Consider the following 17,829-nt stretch of genomic DNA (forward strand, 5'->3'; position numbering starts at 1 on the left):
GAAGAAGACACATGGCTTAAAGAACGCCAGCCAGACGCTGGGCAACACGGCCTGTACCTGCTTCCCTGGGCATAAGCACCCACTGGTTCCGGGAAGTTCCTGCATGGACCCATGCTCTCACTTCCCTGGCTGAGCTGCCGGGGGTCCGTGGACCCTCTGAGCTGATGTGCACATTGTGAAATGTGCAGACACAGAGGAGGCATTTCTGAGGAGGAAGGGTATATAGCTTTATCCAGGGACAAACTTTATCCAAGTTTGGAGCCGAACCCGCGTCTCTTGGGCGCTCAGTACTGAATCCCTAGAAGCTGGCACAATTCCAGGCTAGAGGAGATGCCCTCAGAAGATTTCCCAAACTGCTTGCCTAAAAGACTGCAGGCACAGAGCTGACTTAACCATGTTTAGAATCAAAACAGCTTTCCTCCAGATTTAAGGCCGGCTGGACACACACAGAAGCTCATCTCTCCTAACAGAGAACAGTTTAACCCCCAAACGAAGGCTCTGTGAGCCAGAGACACGTGAGATTCAGAGGGTGCCGGAGAGCCGGTTCCTCCTGTGCGAAGGAAGGAGATTCCTGAAGAATGCCCCTTAAAAATATGCTTGTGCGGAGAGGTAAAGTCAGCCCGGCCATGTCTTTTCGGTTTCTAGTAACTGGGGGAAGGCAATCAGGAAGGAGGGGTAAGGCCCAGAAAAACGTTCCTCTATCAGCAAAGCAGCCTTGCACCTCCGGCTCATTTCACAGCCCGGGGGCTACCCTCATCTACAAAGTGAGCACTCCTGGCTCCCCACTAGGGACGGGAATGCCAGCACCTTTGACACTCATGTAATTTATCTTCAGTGGAGCAGTGGGGAGGAATTGCCTTGTCCGCTCCTGTAATTAGCATGAGACAAGTGGACAGAGTGAGGCTGGGGTCAGGGGGTGTCAATATATCAAGAAGAAAATGATATGGGGGTCCTGCACACCCCTCTAGCTTTCCTGGCACCCCATGCCCACTCTATAACTTGCTCTGCAGCAAGGACCCGGGGCTCAGTGAGGCTCTTACTGATCTGGGCCCGCTGAGGGGCGATCCTGGCCACAGCTGGGGAGCCCTGGGCCAGCTTGGAGACGGTCCTCTCGGGGATCCCCAGGGCGCTGCCGTTGGAGGCGTTGCAGAGGATGGGCAGGCTGATCTCCTTCTTGGCAATGGGGACCTCTGGGCCCTCGCCTTCCGCTGGGGGAGTCTCTTTGTCCCCTGATGTCTTCTTGTTCAGCAGGTTGCTGATCTCCATGATGTTCCCGATGATCTCCACTGGGCCTGCCAGATTCTTCTTCCGAGCTGGCAGGTCATCCTTGGCTTTCTTCAGGTAGGAGGCTGGTGCCCAGCCTTCTTTGCCCAGGTACCTATGGGGGACGAGTGGGACACGGGGCATTAGAGCACTGAGGCCTGACCTCACACCCCTCCCAGGCCCAGGCTCCATCGGGCCTTGCCCAGCAGAGCCTTTTCTACGGTGTTCAGCAGACACTGGGCATTCCCACTACTCCCGAGAGAAGTGGAACTGGGCAGGTGGAAAAGACACCTAGAACACCACTTCTTCCCATCCCCTTGTTCTCTGTGATCCCTCTTGGTGTAAGTTCTCACACTCTGCAGAGTCAGGCAAATGTGGGACCTTCAGGTTAAAAGATTCCTCAAATTGTGGGTTGCCCGAAAGGTAGATTTCCTAACAGCCTGCTACCTCGCAGTAAGTAGAGGGCCATTGTAGAGATAAGAAATGAGAAGGTGTCTTGAGTTCAATGTCCTATTGGAAAGGGAAGTATTATTATCAGAGAGGCGAAGAGGTAGCCCAGGTGAGTTAGAAAACCCGAGTTCTGATCTACGGCACCTTGGACAAAAGTCCCTACCCAGGAGCTCAATTTCTTTCTCTTGAGCAAAAATGCAGGGATAGCCCTAGTTGGTCTGGCTCAGTGGATAGCGTGCCGGCCTGTGGACTGAAGGGTCCTGGGTTCGATTCTGGTCAAGGGCACATGTCCGAATTGCGGGCTCGATCCCTAGTAGGGGACATGCAGGAGGCAGCTGATCAATGATTCTCTCTCATCATTGATGTTTCTATCTCTCCCTCTCTTTTCCTCTCTGAAATCAATAAAAAATATATTTTTAAAAAAATGCAGGGATAGAGCCACTGCAAAAATTTATCCAGAAGGATGAACACATTGAGACCAACCAGGAAGCTATCTCTAAAGAAGAGTGCCTGAGTGGGGGAAGTATTGGTACCACGCAGAAATAGCAGACAAATCAAGTTCACAGAACAAGTCCACCATCAGACCAATGCTAAAAGGAACATTTCAAATTAGTGGGGTAAGGATGGATTAGTCAGTGAGTGATCTGGGGACAACTGATTATCCAGTTAAGAAAAACAAGTGAGACCCTGGCCTCACACTGTATAGCAAAATAAAAATGCAAGTTGCGAATACTTGCCGAATCTGGAGAGGTTGAGCATAAAGCACATGACTGGATAAGAGTAAAACCTCTGGTATGGCAAAACAAAAACAAAATGAAAACAAAACCCCAAATCCCATAAACAAGAGAAAAGGCAAACGACAGGGCTGACTTAATTTTAGGTGATTCAATGACTTCTGAAAACAAGCTTTCCCCTCCTTTTCCCCCTCCATGGGGTTGAGCTTCTACCCAAACCCACTGGGAGCTCATTTCCTCGTCCAGCAGTTGTCCATGCCCCTGAGTCTGTGCTGTGCTGTCCCTGTCTGCTTCCCGGGACACATCTGGCTCTGTGGAATGGCTCCTCCATGCCAGATGTCTGACAAGCCCCTCTCCCCTGCCTCTCCATCTGACCTTGCTCTTGGGCACTCATTAGGTGGGAGAAAAAGGAATGTGAAAGAAGTTTCTATCCGCATGCCTTGAGCTTTGCTGGAAAGCTCGGGTAGGGATGGCTTTTCCTGTGTATGCCATGGGTACAAGCAGACAGGCTGACCCACGCTCGCCCATCTGGCTCCCTTTTTGGGGCCTGGAAGGCAGACATCAGTGAACAAATGGATGAAAACCATGGAGCTAACAGACAGAAGCACAGAATTTCAGGGGTGGGTAGAAGCAACTAGTCAAGATGCCTAATCTTGGCAACAACCAAGGCTCAGGAAAGCAAAGCAAGTAGCAGAGGGTCACACAGCTAGCTGGTGGCAGCGTCTGGCTCAGAAGCGGGAGCTCCTGCATCTCGGAGAAAAGAGGAAGAGGAAGCTGCCGGCTGCTGCAGGTGCTCTGCTATGAGAACACTGGAGAGGTGGGGAGCAGGGTGTCACGGGAGTGACGGTCAGGCCAGCTCACTGGCCCGAGCGCTCCCGTTTCAAATCCTGTGTGTTCCTTCACTGTTACATGGATAAAATTAGATTCCAGGCGGAGAGAGGCGAGGGAATCAGGAGCGGCTGTGTGTGTGTGTGTCTGGGTCCAACTCGGCTCACATCTGCTTTCCAGCTCCGGAGCATGGAATGACTCCAGAGGGAAGCAAACTGGAAAAGGAGATGGAGGGAGAGGGAGGGGGTGTGTGGGGGGTGGGGGTGGAGAAGAAAGACAGGAAATGAGGATCAACACAGAGCCTGGAATGTTGGGAAATGGCATATTTAAGGGGGTGTCTGGCAGCCTTCTTAAGGTGGAACCCTTTCAGCAGGGTTTTCTCAGTTGAAGCTCCCGCCGGCTAAAGGATCCCATGGTTGGGATCAGCACGGCAGATCCCAACCATGGGGACAAGAGTTGACTAGAAAAAGCAGCACAAAGTGGCTTTATTGGTCATTTTAGAAAACGTAAAAAACCAAACAACAAAGGAAAACAAAAGCCAGCAGCTTTGTAGATAACCTCTCAGCAAGTGGGCCAGGTAGCCAGCCTGCCAGACGGATCGCCGGCTTCCTACGCCAGACACACGGTTGTTGGACTTGGGGTTGGCTCTAGCTTCCACTGCTGAGAGCACATGCACGTCTAGGGGCAGGGCTTTGGGTAGCACATGTCCAGGCACACGGTCCTGACCTACCTCACCAGACAGACAGGGACACCTCAGCCCTCCTGACTGACAGCCACAGGGTCAGGGCAGCTATGTCCTGTCAGGTCACACTAACGTTCCATCCCATGAGGCCAGTGACCTTCATCCTACCCATCAGCACCGACCAATCTCAACACCATCGGCGTCGGCCGGTCGGCGTGGTCTAAGCAACCATCTCTGAGGGTCCGCATCACCTTGGCCAATCCTGTCCCCACGGTGGGAGACAGCCTAGAGCATGCATCCTGCCCACAGTGGGTCTAGGGTTCCCAGGTGTGGTGGGCCGGCGAGGTGGTCCCCAGAGCCTACAGATGTGGGGCTATCTCTGCCAGCCTGGTTACGGGCAGAGAAGAGAGAAATTGGTCAAAATCGCCACAGCTGAGTAGGTCCCAAAGGAACCAAAACATTTCCTGAGAGTAAGGCTCCCTGAGGGTGGCGCTGGCCTGAAGTTCCAGGGCAGAGGGGACTGGAGGGGCAGGACTCGGTAGGGCAGAGGCGGGTGAAGCCCACGGGCTTTGTTTGTTTCCAGGAGCATCAGGAAAGCTCCCAACTCCCCTCCTACTCCCCAATGGGTTTCTCAGCTGGGAGTGTGACCAGGCCCTGGGAGAGGGAGGAGCAGAAGGAAGAGGCCTCTGAACCAGGCCTGGGCTCAGCTCTCACAACCACGTGAGCCAGCCCTGCAGAGGGGACAGCTGGGGACAGCCGGAGTGCTGAGCCGTGGGCAGCAGGGGTGGCCTGCTGGGACCTCGGCAAGGCCTGGGGACGCCAGCGCTCCAGGCGGCCTGAGCTGCAGAGCACACCAGGCAGCCAAAGCTGGATGCAGAAAACCAAATTCAGATGTGCCGGACCCTCTTGGCAGTTGCATGGGTCTTGCAGGGGAGCGATTGCACCACCGCCTGCAAGCTGGGCCGGAGCCCCTGTGCCCCGCTGGCTGCCGCTCAGGCTCTGCTTTACGTGTCCCGGGAGAGGATCTGCGAGATGAGCAATCTCTGTTTGGGATGTTCAGCTGTGCAGGCTCCGTGCAGCCAAGCCAGGGCCGTGGGTGCAAAGCTGCTGTCGGTCTCTGCTCGCCATCTGGTGTCCCCGGCCACTCTGCAGTATCTACCTGCTCTGCTGCTCAGGGCATCTCGCTCCTCTGCTGGGGCTCCTACCTGATGTACCACCAGCCCTCCAAGTTCTTCCTGATCACCTCCACGGTGACACCCTTCTCAAAGCCAATCTCGTCCTTGCTTTGGCTGGTGTAAGGCTGCACAGTGACATACTTCTCCTCTGTGGGTGGCAGGAAAAGCAAGAAAGCACAATTACTTGAGATTGGGATGTGCTCCTCCTTCCTGCCTCTTCCTCCCCGCTGGCCTGGCCTTGCTTAGCTGGTTACCAAGGTGCACTCGGTCAGCATCTGGCTCTTCCAGGGCAGAGAAGGGACCAGGCTTCACCGCTGCTCCCAGTGTGTGCCAAAGCCAGCCAGGGCCTTGGGTGGTCTGGCAAAACCCTGGGCAACACCGAGGCTCTCCCGGCCTCCTAGCCCCGTAACAGTAGCCAGGCTGCCGGGGCCTGGAGTCCTTCGGCTCCCAGCTCCATGGAACCTGTCCTTCATGGGGCCTGTGTTGAGAAGTCTGAGACCAAGCCTGAGTGTCCTCTGAATGCCTGGAGGCCCCACGGCACACCTCCTCTTGCCCTGAATGTGTGACTCTTCTGTGTCCCGGACTTACTCTCCTAGCCCTTCTCCACCTCAACCCCTATCCTTCCTGTCTGGTTTTCTGAATGCTCCAGAGCCCTGTCCTCAGGGAAGCCTTACCTGACCACTCATGTGGTTACCTGGTCATGTAATTTCCCCGAGAGGATTTTGGGCAACACACGTTCCATGGGACAGGTTATGTGTGTCTTGTTAAGATAAGGGTCCCATGGACAATGAGCAATGACCACGCTGAGTGCAGCACAATCATGCAGGACCTCTCGGAGCCCTGAGCAAGCCGCCGTGCCCGTGCATCGTCTGGAGCAGCGGCCACCAACTAGTGGTCCGTGGACCACTGGTGGTCTGGGAGGTCCAAAAGGTTGGCGACCGCTGGTCTGGAGGACAGCATGCCGAGCTGACCACACAGCACGGCAGATCCCTTCAGGGAGCTGCCTGCTCTGGTCTCCCAGTCTGACTGTGGGCCTGTTCAGGGTCTCCCAGGCACTGGGAAAGAGGCGCCTTGTGGGAGCTCAGGGAAGGCGTGGGAGGGCAGGCATGGGAGGCTGGGCCACATGTGTCTTCCCTGGTTCCTTCAGCCTCTCCTCTCTCCTGGCAGGAGCCCTGCTGCCTCCACATGGCTCCTTGCTCAGGCTCCCAGGGAGGTGATTCTTCTCGTCTACTGGGGCCAACTCTGCCTGCCTCCAGGACGCCCTGACAGCTAGACCCACAGCTGGCTGGCCACAAACCCTGCCTCCTGGATGGAGAGCCTCCCAGAGGGCCACGCAGGCTTCAGGAAGATGTACAGGTCCCCACCCTGCCCCTGAGGAGAACAAGGAGCAGAGCATAGGTGGAGAAGAACCGGCCATCTGGCCACGGCCCTTGGCGGGGTCACCCTGAACCTACGTTGTCTTCTCCCAGGTGGGTGCTCCCTGGGGCTGAGACAGCGCCTTGCACACGGCAGGAGCTCCAAATGGACTGTGGGTGCGTGGATGAAGGGGCAGGCGGGGCTGAGCAGGGGCGCTGGCGGGAAGCTTTCTGAGAGCTCAAAATAGTAGGATGCTGGCACAGAACACGAGTTTCTGAGATGCCTGCCCCCCACCTCTTGGCTTCCAGCTTTGACAATCACCCCGACTCCTCAGCTGGACCCTGGAGGGCAGCCTGGCTGAGCCTCTGGCAGCCGTGGGGGAAGGGGGCAGCTGCCCCCCAACCGCCTGTGAAAGGAAGGCCATCTGTTCATTCTTCCCTGGATTATCGGGGTCCTGTCTGCAGCCCTGTCCTGGGCTGAGATAGCAGCTCCCTTTGGGATGGAGGCAGCTGCCCTGCCAGGCTGTGAGGACAGAGCTGATGGGCCGAGGGCCGAATCTGAAAGGCCGCCAAAAGGCAGAAGGTGGGTGAGGACCCATGGGCGTCTCTTCTCCACGGTGAGCCTTTCTCAGCACCGACCGGCTCCTGGAAGCTTTCAGATTCCAAGGCAGCCGTGCTGCGAGCTGCCAAGACCGCCTGAGAACCTCCTTCGGCCAGATTCTGACTCGGCCTTTGAGAAGTTCAGTGTTCCACAGGCCAACCCTCCACTCTCCTGCCCGCTCCTGGTCCCGCTCCATTTTCCAGTGGGGCATGGTGTAGCCTGGCCCCGGCGGTGGCCAGAGGGGCAGCGCCAGGCCCCGGGAATCGAGAGTTCTGAGGTTAGGGGGAGGCGAGGCCTGGGCTCCACATTTTGCCTTTGCTCAGCTGGGCTATTTTTAAAAGCCTGTGGTTCCAGCAGGAAGCCATCATTAAAGTTTTCCTAGGCAAAGTTGCTTTTGCAGAGAAAAATTACAGTCCTTCGCTCGCGAAGATCAGAGGAGCCCTGCCCGGCCGCATGGCAGAGAACACGGCCTAAACCCTGTCATGTGGGCTCAGGCTCTGGAGCTTCCAGGCCCACGCACCAGCCTCCGCAGCCCCCGGGTGCGTGCAGAGGACAGAGCCCCAGGGGTCAGGTAACCACCCGCATCTCCCTGACCCTCTTGAGGTGGGCAGCGCCCAGGATGTCGGCCTTCCCCAGGAGAGCTGAGCTGCTCCTGCAAGAGGCCCTTCTCTTGGTGGCCCGGAGGCTGCCGAGAACACAGGTGTCTGGGAGTTTATGGGCTCCTAGCAATTGATCTGGCTGGCTCTGAGGCCCGTCCTGCCCTGTTGCTGTGTCGATTCCAGGTGATGAAAACTCAGGGTCCTGGTTCCAGGCAGGGCAACTCTTCCAACTGGTCTGTCTGGGGGCTTGGTTTTCTGCCATGGTTGGCTCAGACGGCGGAGGCGTGCATTTTCCTCCGTGTGAACATGTGCTACGTGGAACTCGGGCCCCCAGCTCCTAGGTTTCCCCAAGGGAGCAGCACAGCCAGCTCCTGTGCAGAAGCAGGGCCCAGGCGGGAGGAGGCCCAGGCGGATGGAAATGGCCTCGGGGGGTCCCGGCTGAGTGATTCAGGTTGGTTGGGGTCTCCAGGAGAGATGCCCCTTTGGAGTTGAGGGAAGGGGGACTATGAGCTCTGGGGTGCACTCAGAGCTTCTGAGAAACACCAAGGCTGTGGCCACTCTGATATGCCATCCAAAGATGGTGGCCACCCCGCCCAGGAAGGGCTGGCCAGGCCGCCCACTGGGTTGAGTGGGTGGGTGGCTGCGGGGAGGTGGACAGGCCTATTTTGGTTTTGGAGGCAGGGGCTGGAGAGCCCTGCAGTTTCCAAACCACAGACGCCTCCTCTTTCCAAACACTTTCCCCTCCGTCAGCAGTCTCCCCGGCTCCCCTGTGGGCCCCCACAATTTACCCAACCCCACTGCAAGGGGCCTTTTGGTTCCAAAGGCCTGGTTGGCTGAGGGACCGGGGAATGGAGGCCCTGGGGAGGCACTGCTTTTCTCTTGTCTAGTCCTATCTGACCTACTGCCTGCTTCCCCCCATCAGCTCGGCTCTTTGCAACCAAGTGTCTCCTAGCCAACTTCTTGCAAGTTTTTCTTGGCTGCCTGATTTCACGTAGGGCTAAGACGGGGAAATAATGTTGTTTAGATCTCTTATTTGGAGAGAGAGGCTGTGGACTTGCATGTGCATATTTATGGGTGACCACAGAAGTATGTGTGTGGCTAGGTATTCGTATCTACATATATGTGATGTATGTTTGGAGTTGTGACTGTACTGCCTGTGTATCTATGGCATGGGGGCCATGCACATGAGACTCTATGGAGCTATATGTGTACTTGTGGTATTGCTGCAGCGCTGAACATGTGTGGCCATGAGCAGTGTGTGTGGCTGTTATTGTGACTGTGTAAATAATGTGTACATGGGACAGTCTACATGTGGTTGCATATGTGGAGTTATGTGTACCCGTGAGGGGATGTGCAGCTGTGGGATCGGCTGTGGCCGTGTACTGTGGCCGTCAGGGCTGTGCAGACAGAGTTGTACTTGGGGCTCAGGGTGTCACAGTGTTTGGAGCAGATGCTGGAGGGGATGGGAAAGGACATGCCTTCCCCCCTGCTGCTTTGTCCAGGCCAGTGTCCCGCTGTCCTTGGCCACCAAGGCTTGGGGCTGCATCCTAGCCTGGTCCCCCAGCAATGCTGTCCCACCCCTCCTAGCTCTAGGGTGCTTTGGCTTTACATCCCACCTGTTCTTGCTGTTTCCACGACCCAGCCCCCTGCGCTGTGCTAGCCTCCAGGGTCCAACCCACACTCCATCTTCAGGACAAGCTAGGCTCCTCACGGTCAGTGCTCTGAGCCTGACACTAGGCCAGCCACAGGCAGTGGCCACCCCAGAGTCCAGGCTTCCTGCTGCCTGGGGCTTGGGGACAGATACTGAACATGGTCTTATATTTGTTCAGGAACCAACTTCAGGGTAGGGGTGCAAGCCACAGGGCACCCCTGCCATTCCAGAGAGGCCCGTGCTTACCACACACCCTCTCAGCTCTCCCTGGCCCTGCCCGGAGCATACACAACGCGCTCTCCCAGAGACGGGGGGGACTGGCCACTCTGGCCCGGGGGCTCTGGAGATGTGCAGGGGTTTGTTCAGAGGCCCTCACCCACTACGTCCCAAGCTCCTGGATGTTGGAAAGGCCCTGAACCTGCAAATGTCTTGGTTCCTGATGAGCCTGGGCGGCAGACCGGGGGCCTCCATGGAATCCTCTTGATCAGCAGCTCCCCACCCCCCAGTCCCAAGGGCTAGTGCTGGAGATGCTGGAGGCGCCAGGCTGGGTCTGGCTCTTGCTCCCTTTCTAGTTTCCTGGGAGCTGCTGACGGAGGTGGGTTATGGGCTGGTCCTTCTTCCCACTCTGTCCCTAAGGAATGCTGGAGCAGCTTTGGCCAAGGGAGCACCTTCTCAGGGGAAGAAGGCAATGCAGCGTGTGTGTGTGCGTGTGTGTGTGTGTGTGTGTGTGTGTGTGTGCGTGCGTGCGTGTGTGTGTGTGTGTGTGTGATGGCCCATGAACAGATTCAGAAACACTCAGTTCTCTTAATCTGCAGTTCCCAGGACAAATGTGGCCCATCAAGTCCCACTGCTCCCACACTGTGCCTCAGGTCCCATGACCCCCACCCCTGGGACAGACAGAAACCAGAGCCACCTCCAGTGTCATCCCAATTCCCAGCAGCCCCCGTGCCCCCCTCCCCCTCCCCCAAAAGCTGCAGTGGGCGAGAGAAAAGCCTGGCCAGTGGATCTGGGTGAGGAGGTCACAGGCAGAGCCCGAGAGGAGCAGAGGTGTTAGTGAGAGAGAAAGAGGCGGCAGCTGCAGGTGAGAAGCCGGCGCCCGCGGTCACCTCGGCTGTGCTGCCTGTTGACCATCCCGCCCAGGGTCCACCGGCGATCCAGGCGCCGCAGATGGGCCTTGCGTCTCTTGGACACTGGCGTGGGAGATGGCGATGGAACACGGAACACGCGGCCGACAGGAACCGGTGGAGAGAATGGAGATGAAGATGAGATGGATGGGGCAGGAGAGGGAGGAAGCAAGGGAAGGGTCACACTCCCAGGTCAGCGGCACACACCTGCTGGATGGGGCCAGGTCTGACAAGTGACATCATGGCATGACCAAAGCTGAAGGTCACGCCCCAGAGCCATAGATGGGCTGAGAATCCCAGCACTTGAGAGGCGAAGAGGGTCCTTGGCTCCGGCCAGTGCGAGGATGACCCTCTGCGGGGACCCCAGGGAGAGGCCACTGCTCCAGCCGTTGTCCCGGTTCCCGGGTCAGTGTGGGGGCCATCACACCAGGGCTTACAGCCCCCCTCACCAGGTCCTGCTTGTGACCCTGCCACCACGAGCCAGGCACAGTGTGTGGAAGGGGAGACTCAGATCCCTTCCTCGCAGGGCTTATAGCTCTTACTGTTCTGCGTTTATGTCCTGCTTTCAGTCCTCCTACCCTGGACAGAGTCCATGGAGGGCAAAGACTATCTGCATCCCCGGGGCCCAGCAAAAGGCCAAGCTCATGGCTGATCCCTGAGAAATGGTGCCGAGTGAAGTGCACACATGGGTGGAGGCCACGGGCCGTGGTTCTGCTCCTTCTCCGCACATCTTCCATTTGAATCTGATGACAGAAGCTGCCTGCCCTGCCTCTCACTGCTCCAGGCCCCTCGGTCCAGCCACCCGCTCTGGGGCAGCATTCTGCGCTGGTCATCTGGTTGCTTTTGGCCCAGTTCCAGTTACCCCCGCCTTCCCATGGAACACCAGTGGCACAGACACCAGACCAGGACTCCAGGGTGCCAACCGGCCCCCACCTCTGGGCACTGCAGGAGGAGGGTGCGAGGCTGCCCAGGTCTGGGACAGGGAAGCGGGCAATTAGAGTCCCAGCAAAACTGTCGGACACACCTGAACCAAACGCCACCAAAGCTTCTTGGGAAGGAGCTGCCTGCCTGGAAGGAGGACAGTGGCCTGTAAGCAGGAGGCCTGGACACAAGGTCGGGAGGTGTGGATTCAGTCCAGGCCCCACAGCCAGGTTTCTATACCACCCTCTCTAAGCCTGTTTCCTCGTCTGTCATTGGAGTGGACACCACCTGCCCTGGAGTGAAACAAGCGAGGGGACTGCGTGAGCTCGATGGCACGTAAGTCAGGGCCTGTGTGAGGCCAGCCTGGGAGGAGCTCTGACGGCGGCTAGGGAAGCTTTGATGGGATGCAGGCCCCACTCCAGGGCTTAGGAGGCAGCTAGAAGGACTGAGCACCTGGCCTGAACACACGGCGCTTCCTGAGGGGGCCTGGTCCCTGGAAACCTGTCACAAGGTGGACATGCACTGCAGGGACTGCCATTCTGGTCAAGGGACTGGAAGAAAGCATTTCAGGAGGAAGGGTGGGGCTCCAACCGCCTGCTGAGTAACGGACATCTATGGGAAGGATGAATAAGGAGCTGGCGCTCGGTGGACTGCTTGTTTTGGCCTGGGCAATGGGAAGGGGGGAGGGGGGAGGAGGCCTGGAGGTGGCCTCAGCCCCAGGTGGCAGGCTTCCATCGCCCTGGCTCTCAGACATGCCGTTTGGACAGTCCCCACTGACCGTTAGGGCAAGCACTCCTGCTGCCAGGACACGGGAGGCTTGGAAATCATTAGAAGCAGGCAGCCGGGAACTAGGGTGCCTCACACTGGGCTCTGGCAGCTGCTCTGGGGAATACCTGAGACCACAGACAGACTGTCCAGACCAATGCTGGCCTGAGGCAGGCTCCTTGAAATGCAACTAGAGAGACCTAGCAAATCAGAGAGGCTGATGGTGCAGGGCCTGGGGCCACCTGTCGGTGACTGCAACACTGAGAAATGACTCACAGACCTGCCCTCCGTCCGCACCCTCAGCTAGACTAACAGACACCAGAGCCGAGGCCTCTGAGCAGAACAACCCACGCACAGAAGTTGTGTGGGGCGGGGGCAGGCAAAGGAGGGTCTCTGTGGGACCCAGAGGAACCTGGGGCTTCTTGGGGAATAGGGAACTTTGGGGGTCTAGCCCAAGACTCTTCTTCTCAGTCTCTGCTCCAAAGTTGCCAAACCCCGAGATCCACACCCCACGGGAATTTCCCCTCTCATTTTTTAGCCCCACATGGGGGCTGCAGGGACAGGCCTGGATGGGAGGTGAGCTTGTGAGTCGGAGCGAGAGAGGAGGGGCTGAAACATGGTCAGCTCTCTGCAGGGGTTCTGATGGGTTTAGGGAGAAGAGTGGGAAAGCTGCCTCCAGGAGTTGGGCTCATTCCTGGGGCCAGGAATGGGGTGGGCACCAATCCCTGGGGGTCCCGGGGGCAGCCAGCTTCCAGAACCTGCCTCATTACCCACCCCCCACAACCTGCAGGCTCTTACCTTCCCCACTCTTGGAGGTGTTGATGTCTGAATCATCCCGAGTACCATTCTGGGCCTCCAGGTAGGTGGCAGGGACCCAGCCCTGCTCCTCAGAGGTGCTCACGAACCACCAGCCTGCAGAGGGAACGAGAGAGAAGAGTGCCATGAGAACCCAGAGGGATGGCAGAGGCGGTAGCGCCTGGATGAGGAGAAGAAGGCACAGAGCCAAGACAACCCAGGTGCCCGGCAAATGCCTGGCCCACGTCCAGCCTCGAGGAGCCTGACCAACACGCTCCCCGAGAAGAGGGCCCGATGGACTGCGATGCACACTTCCACAGTTTGGTGAAAAAAATTCAAATATTGAGACAATGGTATGTCAATGCGTGAAAGTCACCTTGCAGGAAAGGCCAAACCCAGAGACCTTTCAGGGTCTGTAAAGTAGGACCACTGGTGTGGCCCGGAGTTCGGACACTTTCTCTGCTTCTAAGGTATCCAGGGATAAACGCCTCACAGATCCCTTCTAAGGGTCACTATTCCCCTTGCCCCATCACGGGTCAGTGGCATTTCCACATCTGTGCGCCTTACAGCTGCCCGTAAGTGTGTTGACATTTCAGTCACAGTAAGTGGGCACTGCACCTTTGAGTGACCCTTGACGGTCATGGCCAAGTGATAAAAGCTCATTCGTTTTTTTTCTTCATGCACTGATTCATTCATTCATCACTCAAACCAACGCTGACTGAGCAAAGTACTCTGAGCACCCAGGTCTTGGAAGTCTGTTAAATGCCTTCCTCCCTTCCTAGAAGGTACTCTTCACAGGATGCCTTTGCCCCCATCCCACCCTGCCCCCAAAGCAATCTGGCTCCACTTCTTTCCTACCCAGGACAGAGCTCACCAATTCCAAATCTGCACCATTCCCTGTCAAGAGACCCAGGGCTTCACCTGGGCAGCACCGAGGCCCGGTCACTGCCTGTAGCAGCGAGTGGCTGCCCAAGGAGGGGGCACACTGGGGGCTTCCCAGGCGTCCCCAGCTGGGCTTAGCACTGGGAGGTGGAGGAGGCTGCCTGAGGGCTGCTGTGATGAGAATGGAGAGGTTCAGAGGAAAACATTCCCACCACTGCACAGGGCTCGGAACCCAGGGTCACTGTAGGTCTTCAACTAGGTCCTCACTGCCCTGAGTGACAGGCCTGGGATGGCAAATAGCCCGTGATCTAGTCCTGAATGCCCACTGTGCCCCCCTTTGTGAGGAGTTCCACAACTCTGTGTGTGCAGCTCCGCAAAGCCACGGAGGCCTAACATCTGTATGACACCCTAACGATGGTGCTCGGCACTACGTGCTTGTCTATGACCACAGAAGGTACTGCACCAAGTGAACCCTGAGGTAAACCCAATCTGGGTGATTAGGATGCATCAATATATGCTCACCAATAGTGACAATGGACCACACTGATGGGGATATGGGTCCTGGGGGGTCTATGCATGTGTGCGGACATGTACCTCTGGACCTTCTGCTCAATTCTGCTGTGAACCTAAAACTGCTTTTAAAAAAAATGGTCTTAAAAAAAAAAGAAAAAGGAAAATCCATAGATGAGGGGTCTGGGCTCCACTGCCACCTGCACATTCTGGGCCCGCCACTCATGGGGCCACGGAGCGGGCTGCCTAGATCAGCATCGCCACACTCCCTGAGGCCCAGACCTTAAGATGTGGCTGCAGCTCACACAGCCTCCAAAGAAGCTGGAGCCATGGACTTTGCAGGGGCTGTGTCTGGTATGCCCTCCCTGTTCTCTCAGCCTCTGGGGGAGCACTTTCAGGAACCCCAACAGTTTCTGCCAAGAAGTACCAGCCCCAGGTGTTCTTGTACAGAGCGCACATGGAGGTCACAGAACAGGGAGCCATCTTGTAGGGCTTTCCGCCACGTGGCTCTGCCTCCTTGACCACAGGAGTGGGTACATCTGGCCAATCGTCTCCTGACTGGTCTTGTCATCTCCCGGGACATTGTAAAGGTTCAGGAGCTCGTTCAGGAACTGATATGGGTGTTTGGTGATCTGAACCCCAAGTCACACATAAACCAGGAATCGCAGGGGTATTATGGGAAGAGATGGCCTGAGAGTTAAGTCAAAACAGAAGCAGCAAAGTCAAGAGGTAGAGAAAATCCGTTCTGATTAACGTCATTTGACCTCTGGGTTCTAGATATCTTACAATTAGAACACCCCGCTGGACTTCCAATTACAATGAGTCAATGACCTTCCCGTACTGTGTAACTAAGCCAGAGCAGGTTTTCTTCACTGGAACTGAGACAATCCCCACTAATGCCATCCCTACCCAGCAATCACCAAGATTCACGATCAAAGGTCCACCATAGTGAGTCAAGTCCATTGGGCAACTGTTCGCAGAGACCTCCCTAGATGAGGATGGAGCTCTCCGAGGCACTTTAGGTAAGCAGTCCCTGCCCAAATTCCCACTCACCCGGGCCACCTTGGGAACTGGCCCCTGGCTCCAAGGACCTCATAATCTCAGGATTTGGGCCTTGTTCCTGCTGGTGGCATCATCTCTCCTCCCCTTTGGGAACCCTTCCATGTACATGCTGCTCCCTCCCTTCCCCAGAAGCCAGGAATCTGGGATAGAGATGGATTTGGACTTGTTGGCACAGGGAAACCCAGGGGCAGGGCAGGTCTGGCTCGCCTCCCACCTTTGCTGCACAGGCCTGGCACACAGGGGGAGCTGGGCAGAGACTTGCTGAGGGGCCAAATGTGTGGCTGAGGTGCCTAATGGGCAGGGCGGCATGATGCTCTGCATCTCACACTGCCTGGGTGCCCCATGGATGTGCCAGGGCAATCTGAGACCTTTCGACCTCAAAATTTTGCTGCACCAGACGCTTCTGGGGAGTCTGGGCCACATTATCAGCGGCCGTGACCATCTCCCCACCCCAAGGCAGCAACTTAGGATCCTATTCTCCTGCTGTACCCCCAAGACTTGGGGCTGAGACCCTCATCATCCTCAAGGCCTGGTGGTCCCTGCCCACCTTGCCTGAGAACACTGGCTTGGGCTTCTTACACTCCAAAGCAATCCAGAGCAGAGCTGGGCTGTGTGTCTTTAAGTCTCAAGTCAGTCCTGCATCAGGCCCGGCAGAGAACTTGCTGCTGGCTTGGCTGTGGGCACCTTCACCAAGTAAAGATGGATAGGTTCGAATACCACCCAGGTGGGCATGAGTGAACATGGGCAGAGGTGTCCACCAGCTCCATGCAGACCTCCGGGGAACCCTGGCATGAATCATACCGCCGGGCTTCTGGGGGAGGTTCCCTGGGGCTGCGCCCACCCACGGCTGCTGACAGGCCTGTCCCAGATGCCAGCAGCTCAGACGTCAATTGCTGCAACCAGGGCTCCTGACCAAAGTCACTGCGGCTCTAGCAAGGAGCAATTAGAGCCTGAACCCCTGGGCGTGGCCCAGCTGGCCAAGAGAACTCAGGTGCCAGCCAGCCCCGTGGGGCTTCCAGGCTCACCTCCAATGCACGTGGAGTTCTCTCTCCTGTGGAGGCTGAGAGTGTGTGCAGGGGCAGGTGTGGACAAGGCTATGTATTTTTGAGGACAGGGAGGTAGGTTATGTCCATGTTCATATCTACGTACATCTGGAACAAAGGTGTGTCTGCGCATTTATTATATTTGATGATCATGGTCAGATTCTGAGAAGAGCACTAGGTGCCAGGCACTAATTTTACACACGTTACTGTATTTAACCTTCAAGAATCTTGTGAAATAAGTGTTACTGTCATCAGCATCCCCACTTCACAGATGCGGAAACTGAGGCAGAGATAGATACCAATTAGGAAGAAGCAGAGCTGGACTTCAAACCCAGGAAGTCCGGCTCCAGGTTCCATATTCTTAACCAAAATGGAGAAGGTACACATCTCCTGTGTCCACGAGGGCAGAGGTGGCTCCTGGAGAACGTGTGTTCCTGGATATTGGTGCCTGTCTGTGAGTGGGTATGTCCATGTCACTGGGCATGTGCTTTGTGTACCTGAGTGTCTGTGTGTCTGGGTGAGGGTCCTCTGGGTGTGCAAGGTAATACTTAGGGGCCTGCGGGGAGAACAACTCAAATTCAGGTCTTGGCTTGCTACTTCCTAATCATGTGATCATGGACAAATTACTACACCTCTCTGAGCCTCAGAGTCCCCTTTCTGATATGAGAGTAATTCACGAAGCCTACTTCCAGAGGTTGCTGAAGTGAATAAAGGATACAAGTAGCTTAGCTTGGGACCTCACACAGAGGAGAAGCTCAAAAACCTTGCACGACCATCAGCGTGGTGGTGGTGGTTTGGTGTTCTCCTAGACTGAGAGTCAGCACCCATGGGTGGCCAGGTGGTGGCTGTGCCTGAGGACCATATCAGGAGACCTCGGTATGACTTGGTGAGCTGAACTGTGTGTGTGCGTGTATGTGTGTGGGTGCACGCATGCACCCATGCATTCATTCTAACCTACGGAGTGTGGGGCTGCCTTCAGGGGCTCCAGAAGAATGGACGGCACTATCTTTTGCAACATGGCTTGCTCTTGCCTCAGCTGATACAATACGTGATAGCAAAGCGTGGTGGGAAGTGGGGCCCAAGGGGAGACGTCCCTGGGATTTCCCTCCTTGCCCAATGTGTCTCAGAGCCATCCTCAGCCTGGCTCCTGTCTTCCCGTTCACACAGTTCCCCAGACAGAGGTCCTGCAGCCTCCCCTCTCCTGTCCTAACCTCCTCCAGGAAGCCCTTCCGAACCGACCTTCAAACCCCAAGTGTCCAGAGTGTCAACCCCACGACTCACAGCTGCTCGTGCACTCTGAGAATTAGTCCTGTTGAGACTATAAGTCCCATCGGTGTCTACTTTGTCTCTAGGGCAGAACTGAGCTTGCAGGAAGCAGCCTGGCAGATG

At 56.6% G+C, this 17,829-nt stretch overlaps 1 protein-coding gene across 3 annotated transcripts in view; it reads right to left on the reverse strand.

The window, feature by feature from the left end:
- SH3PXD2A (SH3 and PX domains 2A) overlaps positions 1 to 17,829 on the reverse strand; it is a 218,670-nt gene that overhangs the window by 5,884 nt on the left and 194,957 nt on the right. For all 3 annotated transcript variants that reach the window (XM_079793356.1, XM_079793354.1, XM_079793355.1), the window contains 4 exons: positions 12,947 to 13,060; positions 10,445 to 10,528; positions 5,163 to 5,280; positions 1,041 to 1,378 (listed from right to left, as the gene is read on the reverse strand). In XM_079793356.1, the coding sequence (XP_079649482.1) occupies positions 1,041 to 1,378; positions 5,163 to 5,280; positions 10,445 to 10,528; positions 12,947 to 13,060 (654 nt within the window). The remainder of the gene's footprint in view (positions 1 to 1,040; positions 1,379 to 5,162; positions 5,281 to 10,444; positions 10,529 to 12,946; positions 13,061 to 17,829) is intronic.

This window comes from Cnephaeus nilssonii, assembly GCF_951640355.1.
Source record: "Cnephaeus nilssonii genome assembly, chromosome: 16".
NCBI lineage: Eukaryota > Metazoa > Chordata > Mammalia > Chiroptera > Vespertilionidae > Cnephaeus > Cnephaeus nilssonii.